Raw genomic sequence first — 15,856 nt, 5'->3', positions numbered from 1 at the left:
GGCCTCTCTGAAAGTGACATTCTTTACTTACCACAAGTCAGGAACTCTGTACAGGAACTGTATGGACAAGTATGAGGCCAGTTTTCCCAAAGGGCTTTTATTGGATCCATAAGTCAAATTTGATTCCTTAAGGAAAGCACACCATTCCAGTCAAAGCCTTGGTAAAATAACCAGTTTCTCCAATTGTGTTCTATCATAAATGAAAACAGATTCTTATTGCACTTATACAAATAACTGTATTGCTATAAGTTAAGAATACTCACAAATAGTTTCCAGATTCTGTAGAAATCAGGTAGAGAGAAAACAAATACACTCCAAATTTTGTTCTTAGGAGTACACTTTACTCAATTGTTAAAAGCTGTAAATAGCTTAAAAGGTTTCTTGAGTCTGAAAAACAAAACAAAGGATCAGCAACGTTTTAAGCAAAAAGTTAAAAAGATTACTTCAGACTTCTATTAGTTTAGCCTATGCAGTTAATTCCTGTTCTGCTTGATATTCATGAATATTTCAGCTCTCCATGAGTCCTGAAAGCTTTTCCTCTATTCTGATGTCACAGTCTCCGAAGTTATAAGAAACCTGCATTTGAGAACACCTGTTAGAGTTTTATAGCTGATTATAAATCCACCTTCTAAAGAGCACCAAAACAAGATAACAATTGTCTGGGGATGACAAAAAGTTTTAGGGCAGCCATAGTCAAAGACACAATTGACAAGAATATTTGTTACCTCTGTGGTACACAATAATTTAACATAATTATAGTTATTACCAATAATGTACATTAACTCATATCAAAATTATAGGAGTTTCCCGTAATTTTAGAACACATACTAATAACATATTTATACAAATACAGGCCAAAAAAAACCAAAGATCATTTTATATTTGACAGTGCTTCCTGTATAATTTTTATACCAAATAAGCCAAATATGTCATTTTTGGACTTTAAGGAACCCAATATCTTAAAGGATTAATTAGGTCAGGAAAAGACATAATTTATAATTTGATTTGGAAAGTTTGTCAATTATGAAAGGTTTAAAACCCTTGATATCATGAAATAGGATCACACAGTTTATTGTAAAATAAGTCATTTCATTTAACCAAAGTGATAACTCAAGGATTTCAAAAAAGAGCAAAAACCTTCATTCTTTGAGAGAGGAGACTTAATTTTCCAAATTATAAGCCCTAAAAAGGCAGCATGAAGCCAATTAAATTTGTTTTTCAAAATTTTGTAAACAATCTATAAAATTTTAATCTTGACCGTAAGATATAACTTCCATAAGCCTTTTATAAACTTTATAACCTTTATTAAGGAGTTAGTTAATGCTTCATGAAAACCTTGTTAAACTGACACAAGCACCTATATGCTAGACTTATATCAGTGTGCTTTTGACATTGATGATTAAAGAGAAACTGAACTTTTTTTAATCCCTCAAAATTGGCCCTTACAATCTCACAGGCCTATCTATTCCATGATAGTCCCTGGGCCTTGAGGAGTGGAATAGCTTTAATTTCTGGCCCTGTGTCTCAGGAATGCAGTTTATTTTGATTGACATCTTCTACCAGGCCTGAAGATGGGGCCTTAATTGCTGTCAGTGTTTAAAATTCAGCTGGACTTGGTGTCCTTTTTAGACCCAGGAGTCAAAGCCCTGTAACTCAGTCTCACAAGTACTTTAAAAGTGCATACAGAAGGATACACAGATGTAATAACCTTAATTAAAAAAAAAAATTTAATCTCAGCTTTTTTTCCTAAGCAAACCAAAACTTAATAATAATATGATAACTTGATTATATAAGTTTTTTTAAAGAAATCCTCTTATTGTGACTTACACAGACCATTCATGACATGATTGGACTTTCTGGTTTGTACTGAACATCCCTTTCTCTTAAACAACCAGTCATTCTACTCTAGGACTAAATTTACCATACAAGATTCTTTCTTTCTCATTGAAATTATTTCTCTTTAAGCTTTCTTACAAAAAACAAACAAACCTCTTCATTTTTATAACTTTCTTTACATCTCTCTTATTTCCTGGTTCCTTTTACCTTGTTTAATACATAATCTTTAAATAAGCTTTGAATTAGAAAAAACTTATTCACCTTTTTTAAAAGGACACCTTTTTTTTTTAAGAATGTTTTCCTATTAATATATTTTTAATGGAAAATACCCAAATAATGAAATATCTATAATTTAACTTTAGATTCTAAATTATAATGAGTTCATCTACAAGTATGTATCCCATTACATTTACCTAATTATTTTAATTGTTTACCTGGATTATTTATGAAAACTGTGATAGTCATCATTTAAAGTTATGGAACTGCCATTGCAAAATTATAACTGAGACAGTGAAAAAGATTTGACCCAACTGATTCCATCTTGCTTTTAACCTCCAAGCTGTCCTTGTTCATTCCTGGGCATAGGCTGAACTAGCTTTGGGAGGAAATTAGTTTATAGTTTAGCTTTGAAACAAAGATGATAATGGTCCTTTCCCAAAACAAACCTCACTGCCTGTGGACCAGACTGCCTAAACCCACAAGATTAGAAGTTATGGTAATCTTACTAAATTTAAGATGTAGCTATTTTTAATTAAATCAACATCAATGTCTTACTTATCAAAGATTATACAAGTAAAGATCATTTAGTCTTGGGCTGGGTTGATAGTTTTGTAATCCCTATGTCAAATTTTGACATCTTATCATATTTGGCAGGGATAAGTATGAAATTGCTTGATTAATAAATGCAGACAAAAATGTATGCTGACAATTCTTAAGACATTTCTAATATTACTTTACCAATAATAAAAGCTAGTTTATTTATTAAAGATTTTACTAAAGTTACATAAACTTGAAAAAGCATTTGACTAGTCTTTTCTTTTTTCCTGATAAAGTATTTGGCTCAAGTGTTTTTATTTTTCTTTAAGCCAATTAATTAGAGTTGTTTTATATCTTTTCAGTAATGAAACAGTGTGTACAAAACACATACATAGATATATTAGGCATGCCAATAGAAGTACATCTTATAGTTTAATGAAAACCTTTTTTTTTTTCCTATCTTAGACATTCAGATTCTTGATCACCTATTTCACAACCCTAGGCAGTTTTCAGCTAAATAGACTTAAATTTGCACATTAAAGGAAACAACTCAGGTGAAAATCAAATAGCAAAATTTATGTCATAATGTATGGGGAGAAAAAGTCTGGTATGCTAGAGGGAGATTAAAGATGGATGCCAAATCAAACATAAAATTATAAAAATCTTTCATAGTTTTGTATAAGGAGACCAATTTTATTTAGACGAGGACTACCTATCTTTTAACTGGATCGCTGAGCTCTGGGCAAAGCCCATGCCAAATCCTGGGTTTCCAAAGAGGGAGAATTATTATGAGGCTAGACCACATCATGTTTTTACAGTGCATGTAAAAAAAAAAATTTTTTTTAAACAAACACATTTATAAGTGCCTAAACTACACCTGTCTTAAAAAACCCAAGAGTAACCTCTGTTGCAGTAACTATATTAGTCAATAAATCAGGTAACACAATACCAAAGAAAGCAGTTTAAAAGCTGAGCTGAACTTGTCTGTTTACACTCTTGGAGTTCCCATAAGGAAAAACAGCGTTCTCCCCCAAAGGGACTCTGGTACCTTCTCTGTTTTCTTTAAGGAACTCTGGGTTATTATAAACTATTTTAGGCTCCTCATGCAGCAGAGGGTACAAGAGAAAAGACAGATAGCAGAAGTAAATGAAGAAAACAGAATTCAGTCAACTGAGAAGAAAAAACTTTTGCTCAAAAAAAAGGGACAAGATTCTAGGAGGAAAAAAATAAAAATATGAAGGCCTTTTAAATACAAACACACACATGCACACATACACACACACACATCTTGGATGTTAGCTTTTAATTAAGCTAATTTTAACCATTGAGCTTCTTTTAAAAAAAAAATCTTTTAAAATCTCATTAGCATATTTCAGCTAGAAAAAATTGCTGCTATTTCAGAAGTACCAAGTATCACACCAGAAAGGGCTTGATTTAGGAATAAAACCCAGGCTGTTGTGGTGGGAAAATAGAAGGCAGAACCTTAGCTATGGAACTGCAGCATGAGGCAACAACCGCTGTTTCAGTTTGGCCTGGCTAGCAAAAAGGTGGCCTTGTAAAGATACAAAATATATGTTATATAAAAGATATATGTTATATAAAATAGTTACCTGCCTTCTATTGTCATGGAAGCAGGAAAAAAATGACTTCCTTGTGTTGGAAGCAAGTAAAACTTCGAAAAAAGAGAAGTTGTACAGCAAAATAAACTTTAGATCGTGACCAAATTTGAGGAGATCAGGGATTCTCTGGAGGGGGTGCTTCCAAGCCTCAGCACCTATTGTCCTATTGGTTTGAGCCATACGGATAGCTCAAGCTAGTACCAAGCACCGATAGAAGATTTGTCCAATATCAGGGGTACCTCCACTCAGAATTCCTCTGTGGTTACCAAAATATGAACCCCGAAAATCTGAGACAGGCCTCGGTTAATTTAGAAAGTTTATTTTACCAAGGTTGAGGATGCACACCTGTGACACAGCCTCAGGAGGTCCTGGTGACATGTGCCCAAGGTGGTCAGAGCACAGTTTGGTTTTATACATTTTAGGAAGACATGAGACATCAATCAACATATGTAAGATGAATATTGGTTTCGTCTGGAAAGACAGGACAACTCAAAGGCGAGACAACTCAAAGCCGGGAGGGGGCTTCCAGGTCATAGGTAGAGAAGAGACAAATGATTGCATTCTTTTGAGTTTCTGATTAGCCTCTCCAAAGGAGGCATATCAGATATGCATTAATCTCAGTGAGCAGAGGCGTGACATTGAATAGAATGGGAGGCAGGTTTGCCCTAAGCAGTTCCCAGCTTGACTTTTCCCTTTAGCTTAGTGATTTTGGGGCCCCAATATATTTTCCTTTCCCATAAGCTACCCAGTTTAAGGCATTTTGTTATAGCAGCCCAAATGAACTAAGACAGCAATGTATCATGGACATCTTTCCATGTCAGGAATGATTGACCTAATTCTTTGAAGTTACTGCATAATATTTCCTCATATACAGTTATTGTGACTTACATAATGCTAGACATATCAGGGTTGTTCTTGTCTTGTTTTGCTTTTTTGCTTTTTTTGAGCTCTTCCCTATAACAAATAATGTATTAATAAAAATCTTTGTGCATTAATTTTTTTAAATACCTGTGCTGGCATTTCTATAGATAAAGATGCCTAAAACATCTTTAAAATTTTTTCAGATGATCCACATTGCCCCCCACCTCCCCAAAATAGGTCAACTTCTTTTTTTAAAAAAATTTATTTATTTGTTTATTTACTTTTTGAGACAAGGTCTTGCTCTGTCACCCAGGCTTCAGTGCAGTGGTGTGATCTCAGCTCACTACAGCCTCAACCACCTGCTCAAGCAATCCTCCCACCTTAGCCCCCAGTAACTGGGACCACAGGCATGCACCACCACAACCAGCTAATTTTTTAAAAGTTTTTCATAGAGACCAGGTCTCAGTATTTTGCCCAGGCTGTTCTCAAACTCCTGGACTCAAGTAATCTCCCCACCTTGGCCTCCCAGAGTTCTGGGATTACAGGCATGAGCTACCACGCCCAGCCTAGATCAACTTCTGAAGCCTATCTGTCTCCAACAGCAGCCCTTGCTCTCCTGGCTTTGCTAAGAAAATGAGTCCCTTGCATTTTAATAGCCTCTTTCCTTTGCCTCTGTCCCATTATAGGTTGCTCTGATTGGTTTTTCATCATTCCAATCCTATGTGCTTTAAATCTTCTAGACATTTACTCAAAGTTGCTGATTTGTGGATGGCTTCTTCCCCATTTCCAGTGCTGCTCTGGAATCTAGATAGAATAATCCTGGTGGTTTACTTCACTGTCTTGAAATAGAACCCTCAGCACCCTCCTACCTGAAAAATCTCATGAAGAATAACAGACATAAAGTAGATTGATGGTACTTAAAAGAAGCAGAAAATAAAAGGGTATGCAAAGCATGATTATAACCAAGGAAAATATTAATCTGTGCAGCACAATAGTCCTCTCTTATCTACAGTTTCATCTTCTGTGGTTTCAGCTGCCTGCAGTCTGAAAATGTTAGTGGGAAATTTCTGAAATAACACGTAAGTTGTAAATTGCATAATATTCTGAGTAGAGTGATGAAATCTCTCACTATCCCACTCTGTCCTGCCTGGGACATGAATTATCTCTTTGTCGTTGGAGTCACTTAGCAGCCTTCTGATTATCAGATCGACTGTAGTGGTATTGCAGTGCTTATGTTCAAATAACCCTTAATTTCTTTTACTTATTTTGAGACAGACATTTGCTTGGTAGCCCATGTTGGAGTACAATGACACAATCTTGGCCCACTGCAGCCTCTGCCTCCCAGGTTCTACAGGTGCCCGTCACCACACCTGGCTAATTTTTGTATTTTTAGTAGAGACAGGGTTTTGCCATGTTGGCAGGCTGGTCTGGAACTCCTGACCTCAAGTGATCCACCCGCCTTAGCCTCCCAAAGTGCTGGGAATACAGGTGTGAGCCACTGCACCTAGCCCTCAGTTTCTTAATAATGGCCCCAAAGCTCAAGAGAAGTGATGTTGGCAATTTGGATATGCCAAAGAGCATCCATAAAGTGTATCCTTTACGTGAAAAGGTAAAAGTTATTGACTTCATTTAAAAAAGAAAAAAATAGTATGCTGAGGTTGCTAAGATACATGGTAAGAATGAATCTTCTATCTGTAAAATTGTGAAGGAAAAAGAAATTTGTGCATAGTAGGTTGGTATACCTGCAGTTTCAGGCATCCACTCAGGATTTTGAAATGTATCCCCTGCAGATCAAGGGGGACTACTGTATTCTAGGACTAGAAAGGAAGGGGAAACATTTTAAAATGTGATATATAGAATGCTAACTTCCCTTTGTTTATTCCTTATTGTTGGCAAAGTGTTATTTGGAAAAAGAGACAAAAGATTAAAAGATAAAAGAAACATAGTAAGGGTACTTATTTTTCCGAGAGATGTATTTTCTTTTATATTCAGCTTCTTTTCTACTTTGTCAGATTGATGACACATGTACCCTGTTTTCACAGGGAAGAAAGCCTCTAAAGAGAAAGCTGAACCTGAATGTCTGGCATCTAAGCTAAGAGGTAAATACATGTTTGGCATCATCTCCTTTTGCTGGCAAAGGTAAACTACCAGAAGGGAATCACCTTAACTCTCACAGAGCCCATCTGCTTTGAAAAAGGACTCACCTAAGAACAGGTGTGAGAAGGTGGCAAAAACGTCGGGGTTCAGGGCATCTGAACAGTGTGTGTGCTGGGCAAGGAGGATGATGGTGGGTGTGAATCTCCAAATTACAGGAGTGGAATGCACTGCACAAAGGCTTTAAACATTTCTTATAAATTTATTCTTTCTCTCCAGAAAAATGGGTAATTAATCCAGAAGAGTCGAAACTAAATATTTTATGTGAGCTGGAGGTAAGAAATGTTTATCATACTAACTAGTACACTGTTCTCATAGTAAAAATGGCTTATCAAATCTTCAATTATTTCCCCTTGCCACCCCTTTCCCTTTTTTACATTTAGTTTAAGGAAGACTTCATAACACTGTTCGAGCCTTCTCTAAGAACGTTACCCAGCATCGGACCACCATCCATTCTGGCATACAAAGAAGAGAGCTCCAATTTAGGCATTAACTTCAAGGTGACTTTAATTCATGTTTTTTATTATTACTCTTAAAAAATGACATAAAAAAACACATAATGATTTGCACACTAGACAGTGAAAATACTCTAAAAGGAAAAAAAAAGCCGAAGAGCTCAGTTACTTAGAATAGCACTCACAGTGTCTGTGTTAGTTGCCTAGGCCTGCTATAACAAGTACCACAAAATGGGTGGCTTAAAACAACAGGAACTTACTGTCTTGTAGTTATGGAGGCTAGAAGTTCGAAATCAGTGTTTTGGCAGGGCCAACATATAGGGGAAAATCCTCCCTTCCCTCTTCCTAGCTTGTGGTGGTGGCGGCAGTTTTGGCATTCCTTGGCTTGCAGCTGCATCACTCCAATCTCTGCCTCAGTTGTCACAGCATTCTCTCTGTGTGTCTGGGTCCAAATGTCCCCCTTTTCTAAGGACACCAAGTCCAGTTGAATTTGGGCCCACTCTCATGACCTCATCTTAATTTGATTACATTTGCACAGACTGTATTTCTCAATAAGGTCACATTCACAGGTACCAGGAGTTAGGACTTCAATATATCTTTTTGGGAGACACAATTCAACCCGTAAGAGTGGCCGCAAAGCCTGGAAACAGGCCAGACACGGTGGCTGACACCTGTAATCCCAGCACTTTGGGAGGCTGAGACAGATCACTTGAGAACAGCCTGGGTGACAGAGAGAGACCCTGTCTTTTTAAAAAAAATTATTAGTATTTTATTTTTTTTTTGAGACAAGGTCTTGCTGTGTCACCCAGGCTACAGTGTAAGTGGCACAATTATGGTTCACTACAGTCTCAACCTCCTGGACTCAAGCAATCCTCTCACCTCTGTCTCCCAAGTAGCTGGGACCACAGGTGTGCACCACTATGCCTAGATAATTTTTTAAATATTTTGCAGAGATGGGTCTCACTATGTTTCCCAGGCTTATTATTAAAAAAAAAAAAAAAAGAAAGAAAGAAAGAAAAAGAACAAAGCCTGGAAACATGGGTGAATATTGCCATATTTGGTCATGTGAAGTGACCAATTAATGCCTATACTTGAAGGGCAAGAGAAAGGTTACCTCAAGTAATTCCAATAAGATGGTGCGCCACCACACTGCCGCTAGAGTGGTGAGGGACTGACTGGTGGAATGCTTGTTTCCAAACCTGGACTGGATGCCATGGCCATGTGGACAGAACTGCTTACTCCCCAGATCTGAGAACGCTTGATGACTTCTTCTTGGGCATAGTAAAGGTAGAGATTTATTCATTAACAATAAGGGGCACGAATCATGCAAGGCAACATATCATGGATGCACGTGTAGAGATGAATGGAAATGCTGTATGGATGCACTGAGGTGGTGTTCATTGCTATTTTGTACAGCACATTGAGCTATGCAATCTAGTGAGGGGAAACATTAAGTATATCATGTAATATAATATCTATAAACATTTACTCTTTATATTTACCCAGGTTTCTAAACTTTATGGTCACTCAACAGACTCTTCAGGCTGAAATTCTTTTTTCTTTTTATTTATTTATTGAAAAGATGTGGTCTCACTATATTGCCCAGGGTGGGCTGAACTCCTGGGCTCAAGCAATATCCCTACCTTGGCCTCCCAAAGTTCTGGGATTACAGGCATGAGCCATCACTCCCAGCCCTGAAATCCTGAAATTCTTTGTTTAAATGTAGCACCTTCCTTTTTCTGCACCACAAAGGCTTGTATCTAGGGATGTCTCTGAGGTTATACTCCCCTCCCGCAACACCCAGAGATGGGTCTTACCATGGGGAAGGCCTTGCGGCTTCTCCCCCAAGATGTCCCTGAACTGGCACTTGGACGAGGCTGGCTCCTCCTGCTCCTCAGCAGGTCTTTCAGGTCTAGTGTTGATGCCAATCTAGTTCAGGGGTAGCAGCGGCTGGCTTGCGCAGCTCTTCTCTCTAGCCACACCCTCTTCAGGTGAAGATCCCAACTCCCCTCATGGTCTTTGTGTTTTTGTTTTTGTTTTGTTTTGAGATAGATTCTCACTCTGTCACCCAAGCTGGAGTGCTGGAGTGCAGTGGCATGATCTTAGCTCACTGCAACCTCTGCCTCCTGGGTTCAAGCAATCCTCTTACATCAGCCTCCATAGTAGCTGGGACTACAGGCACACACAACCGTGCCTGGCTAATTTTTCAATTTTTAGCAGAGACAGGGTTTACCAGGCTGGTCTCAAATTCCTGACCTCAGGTGATCGGCCTGCCTTGGCCTCCCAAAATGCTGGGATTACAGGTATAAGCCACCATGCCCGGCCTCCCTCATGGTCTTTTGAAGTATCTCCATCTTGCTTCACCCCAAGCTGAGGGTGAAAGGACAACGGGCTGAGGAGTTCACTACCAAGTCCCTTGTATGGAGCAGGTTGTGAATGGCTTGGTATTGCCCAGCTCTCTTTCTGCCCTACTCCATCATTTGATAGCTATCCTAGATTTTCCTTCATCATCTCTCTGGTGCAAGACTGCTTTTAGCAATGTGCAGTACTTACTATTGGGTAGTTTCAGTGGCTTAAATATGTTGGACATTACTCTGGGGTAGTGAATCCCTGGCTGCACTGGCCACCTTCGTCACTTTTTAGCCCTATGTCGGGCATTTTTGCCAGTCTCAGAGAATGGTTTCCATGGCATATACAGATGCCCTGGTGTTGTTAATGATCTGCAAGTCATGATCTGGGTCTCTTCCTGGAGGCCTGTACTGAGGCTTGGCTGCTCACCTGCTCAGGAGCCTGTGCAGTCACAGACATGACCTCAGGTCATTGACATGGCCACTCCACATTGAGTCAGCTGAGCCCCTAACTCCCAGTCTCTCCCTTGTTTTGCATCCCCTCCTCCTCCCTGTCCGGAATTACCTTCGCAATACAGACAAAATTCAGAGCTCCAACCTAGGCTCTCCGGAGAAAGGATTCTTGTTTATTTTAGAAAGTTGGTCATTGTACATGTTGGCCTACACAGTAATGTCAAGGCTTTTTCTTACTTGGCACTTCTTGAAAGAGTTAACGATGTTCAAATACCTTAGATCATTTGTATAAAATCCAGTGTGTGTTATCCTTATCTCTTGCATCTAGGTACACACTACACATTCCCCTCCCCAACAAGGGACTCTGGTATCCACAGTGAATTCATTTCTGCAACTTTCTTCTTGCACGAGGGAGGCATCCCGAAGACCACACATTTCCTGATAGGCTCAGCTCTGCTCTGGGGAATTGCACCAGACAGAGACCTGCAAAACACCACCTCAGGCTCCTCAAGCCTCACCATCCCTTGAAAGGAAGTGATATCACTTACTGGCACATCTCATCACCACTGCTCTTCCATTCACTGACCATGCCCAGGGTCGTGCTCCTGCTGCTCTCAGAGCCTCTGGGCCTCTTTGTGGGGACTTCTTCAATTTTTTCCTCTCTCTCTGAAGGATGAAGAGGAGGAGACATCACCCAAATGTGAATTTTGTGGCAGCGATCTAAGAGCATTTTTTTCTAATGTGGATGTTTCCTCTGAACCAAAAGGGCATGTAAGTTCTAAGTCAGGCTTACTGTGGAAATAGTATTATCTTTAAACATATGTAGTATTTTCTCTTGCATCTTTCCCCTGCATTGCCATTTTTAAAAGAGTTAGGCCGGGCTTGATGGCTCACACCTGTAATCCTAGCACTTTGGGAGGCCGAGGTGGGTGGATTGCCTGAGCTCAGGAGTTCGAGACCAGCCTGGGCAACACGGTGAAACCCTGTCTCTACTAAAATACAAAAAATTAGCCAGCCATGGCGTTGTGCACCTGTAGTCCCAGCTACTTGGGAGGCTGCGGCAGGAGAATTGCTTGAACCCAGGAGACGGAGGTCGCAGTGAGCCAAGATCGTGCCACTGCACTCCAGCCTGGGCAACAGAGAAAGACTCCGTCTCCAAAAAAAAAAAAAAAAAAAAAGTTATGTGTTAGCTGTCAGGGAATCAGGGAAATGCAAATCACAAGCACAGTGGGATACTACTTCACACCCACTAGGATGGGTATAATTTAAAAGACAGATAATAACAAGTGTTGATAAAGATGTAGACAAATTAGAACCCACATGTACTGTTGAGGGGGAATATAAAATGGTGCATCACTTTGGAAAACACTCTAGTAGTTCCTTGAAAGTTTCAACATACAGTAACCATATGACCCATCAATTCTATTCCTAGGTTTATACCCAAGAAAATGGCAACATATGTCCACACAAAAACTTGTACAAAAATGTTCACAGCAGCATGATTCATAATAGCCAAAATATACAAACAACCCAACTGTCCATCAGTGGATGAATGGATGAATAAAATGTGGTATATCCATACCATGAACTATTATTCAGCCATAAAAAGAAATATGAAGTACTGAAACATGTTACCATATGGACAAATCCTGAAAACATTATGCTAAGTGAAAGAAGCCAGACATAAAGAGTGCCACATGTTGTATGGTTCCACTTTATAAACTGTACAGAACAGGCAAATTTAGAGAGACAGAATGTAAATTAGTGGTTGCCAGGGGCTGTGAAGAAGAAAGGAGAGGAAGTGACTGTTAGTGAGGACAGGTTTCAGATTCTAAAACTGATTGTGATGATAATTGTAGAACTCTGTGAATATAATACTAAAACAAATGAATTGTACTTTTTAAATGGGTGAATTGTATGGTATGTGAATTATATCTTAATAAAGCTATTACCAGAATAATAACCTATGATAGATTGTTATCCAAACCTTGTTAGTCATTTTTATCCCCTCTAATCATCTTCATCTAGGACTGATGAGATGATAGTAACTTCTGTGTTTTCCAGGCCTCCTGTTGTATTGCTTTCCAAAATCTGATTGACTATATCTATGAGGAGCAAATAAAAACCAAACCCCCTAAAACTGAATTAATTGCTATTGACCCTCATGCAGCCCATGGCAGTGAGGTCGACAGACTCAAGGCAAAAGAAAAAGCCCTGCAAAGGTAACATTGAGACTTTGATACTGAAACTCATACAGGCCAGCTTAATCAGAGCTCCTTTTGTAAATGAACCTCATTTTTTCAAGATGTATAATTCTGAAGATGTATTTCCTAGATTCACAAGTAATAACAGATCAAACAGACAAGGATGGCATTTAAGCAGCTGAATTTTGTAGTAGACTGTTTTAAGCTTCAACCACATTTCAGATGTATGCCTGATGTTTTTTGATTTTGTAGGAAACAGGAGCAACGAATGGCCAGACATTTTGCGATCATATCAAGGGAACAGGCTCATTTCTCTGAAGATGGTGAGTTCATCAGTGCTGATCCTGTAGACCAGCTGTACAATGTCAGAAAGCTCAGATGTTTAACCACAAGATGAAATGGGTGTATTTAAAAAATAGTATTGGCCGGGTGCAGTGGCTCACGCCTGTAATCCCAACACTTTGGGAAGCCAAGGTGGGAGAATCACTTGAGCCCAGAAGTTTGAGACGAGTCTGGGTAACACAGTGAGATCCTGTCTCTATAAAAAATAATAATAAGTAGTAATATTGAAAAATTTTTATTTCTAAGTACAGTATAGCCTGCATCTGTCAAAATGGCCCAGAAAAGCTGGTGTTTCCAACCATCTGGTTTTTGGAGTTTTCAGTCTTCATCTCATTGTTATTATTCATTGAAATAAATTAGCAACATCTATAGAGCACTTTACAGATAACTGCAAAGAGCTTTCAAGTTCATTGTCTCATATTTTATTAAGCATACTTTCCATTTTGTTTTCAAGCTTGAATATGGGAAATCTGTCAAAAGTAAGTCAACTTGGCCAGGCGCGGTGGCTCACACCTGTAATCCCAGCACTTTGGGAGGCCGAGGCGGGTGGATCGCCTGAGGTCAGGAGTTCGAGACTGGCCTGGCCAACATAGTGAAACCCCATCTCTACTAAAAATACAAAAATTAGCTGGGCATGGTGGCAGGTGCCTGTAATCCCAGCAACTCAGGAGGCTGAGGCAGGAGAATCAGTTGAACCTGGGAGACGGAGGTTGCAGTGAGCAGGGATCGTGCCATTGCACTCTGGCCTGGGCAACAAGAGCGAAACTCTGTCTCAAAAAAAAAAAAGTCAGCTTATTTTCTTCATATATTAGTTGTTGTAGAAGTCGGCTCACCAGTATCACTGTAGTACTGGTACAGTTGAAGAAATACTGAGTTTAGAATCAGAAGTCCTGGATTTATATCCTTGCTTTTCTCCTTATAGGCTGTCTGATTCAGGGTAAATGACTTAATCTTTCTGGGCATCGGGCTCCTCCTCTACCACCCAGAGCTACTGAAAAGATACTTAGATGGGAGCTAAGCTATGAGGATGCAAAGGCATAAGAATGATACAGTGGACTTTAGGGATTCGGGGGAAAGGGTGGGAGGGTGGTGAGGGATAAAAGACTTCACATCACTGCTCAGGTGGTAAGTGCACCTAAATCTCAGAAATCACCAGTAAAGAACTTATTCATGTAACCAAACACCACCTGTTCCCCAAAAACCTATTGAAATAATAAAATAAAAATTAAAAAAAGTTGAACTGCCAAAAAAAAGATACTTAGAGCTTAGAGAAGATATATTTTTATTTATTTTTGTAACTAAATCCCTAATATAAAGTTTCCTGATATCCAACTGTTAGAGTATCAGTTCTATTAGAACTAAAGCCAGAAAGTTCCACTTAATGAAAATTGTCATTTTTTTCTTTCTTTCTTCTTTTTTTTTTTTTTTTTTTTTTGAGACAGAGTCTTGCTCTGTCACCCAGACTGGAGTGCAGTGGCACGATCTTGGCTCACTGCAACCTCTGCCTCCCAGTTCAAGCAATTTTCCTGCCTCAGCCTCACAAGCAGCTGGGATTACAGGCACACGCCACCACGCCCGGTTAATGTTTGTATTTTTGGTAGAGATGGGGTTTCACAATGTTGGCCAGGCTGTTCTCAAACTTCTGACCTCAAGTAATCTGCCCGCCTCGACCTCCCAAAGTTTTGGGATTACAGGCGTGAGCCACTGCACCCAGTCTCATTTTTCTTCTTTTAACAAAGGAATGTTCTCATTTTTTGACAAAGGGGAATAATAAAATTTTTAAAGATGATGAAAATTTAAATATAAAAATGTCTTATGAATCCGTGCATTTATATTGGGGTTTGAAATTTCATTTTAGAAAAGAGGCTGTAGAAAATTTAAAACATATATGTATTTTTATGTGATTCTTTTCCCACTAGAGTCAAAGCGCTTAAAAACAATTTCTTATCAACTTTCTGTGGATATTCCAGAAAAACAGACAATTGATGACATCGTATTTGATTTTCAACTAAGAAATAGTAACATGTCCATCATTTGTTGTGATTCTCGGATAGCGTGTGGAAAGGTAATGAACTCATAATTTTTTCACTTGCTATTTAAAAAAAAAACAGTTTTACCTAAAATTATAAAATCTTTCATGAAGCTTGGCTACATGACGCATTTAACTAGTTGTCAAAAAGAATTGGTACAGACTTGGCCTTTTAACTTCTACTAGACTTTATAACAATGTCTTATGTTTGGATTAAAGCCTTTTTACTTTAAAATGTAAGAGTTGTATATTAGAGAACATTTGGAACCCTTAGAAAATTAAAAGGAAGGGAAGAAAATTACCAAAAGTCCCAGTCACTTCTCCCAAAACATTAATATTTCAATATTTTCTAGACTTGCACTGCCAAATATGGTAGCAATACTACATTTGGCTATTTAGATTTAAATTAAATTAAATTAAGAATGTAATTTCTCAGTCACACTAGCCATTCCACAAGTCCTAGATAGCTACATGTAACTAGTGGCTACTGTACTGCAGTGATGACATAGAACATTTTTCTTGTAATCAAAAGTTATATTAGCACTGTTCTAGATGGTTTTCCTTGCATGGGTTTTTGTTAATATACTTATAATTGTATCATATATATAATTTTTATCTCTTTTTTAACTTAATTATAAAAACAAATTTTCCAAGACCAGGTACAGTGGCTCACACCTTTAATCCCAGCACTTTGGGAAGCCAAAGCAGGCAGACTGCTGGAATCCAGGAGTTCAAGACCAGCCTGGACAACAAGACAAAACCCCATCTCTACAAAACAAAGAAAAATTAGCCATGCATG

The 15,856-nt window shown here is 38.6% G+C and overlaps 1 protein-coding gene across 2 annotated transcripts in view; it reads left to right on the top strand.

Annotated features, from left to right (window-relative positions):
• ERICH6 (glutamate rich 6) overlaps positions 1-15,856 on the top strand; it is a 49,595-nt gene that overhangs the window by 10,669 nt on the left and 23,070 nt on the right. For both annotated transcript variants that reach the window (XR_008501435.2, XM_054480264.2), the window contains exons 4-10: positions 7,115-7,171; positions 7,446-7,501; positions 7,610-7,726; positions 11,155-11,253; positions 12,547-12,704; positions 12,939-13,009; positions 14,948-15,093. Coding sequence is in view for 1 of the 2 variants with exons in the window: in XM_054480264.2 (XP_054336239.1) it covers positions 7,115-7,171; positions 7,446-7,501; positions 7,610-7,726; positions 11,155-11,253; positions 12,547-12,704; positions 12,939-13,009; positions 14,948-15,093 (704 nt within the window). In the remaining variant the exon portion in view is untranslated. The remainder of the gene's footprint in view (positions 1-7,114; positions 7,172-7,445; positions 7,502-7,609; positions 7,727-11,154; positions 11,254-12,546; positions 12,705-12,938; positions 13,010-14,947; positions 15,094-15,856) is intronic.

Source organism: Pongo pygmaeus, chromosome 2 (assembly GCF_028885625.2).
Source record: "Pongo pygmaeus isolate AG05252 chromosome 2, NHGRI_mPonPyg2-v2.0_pri, whole genome shotgun sequence".
NCBI lineage: Eukaryota > Metazoa > Chordata > Mammalia > Primates > Hominidae > Pongo > Pongo pygmaeus.
Note: the sequence above shows the minus strand (reverse complement) of the source record. Positions and strands in the feature narration are given on the sequence as shown.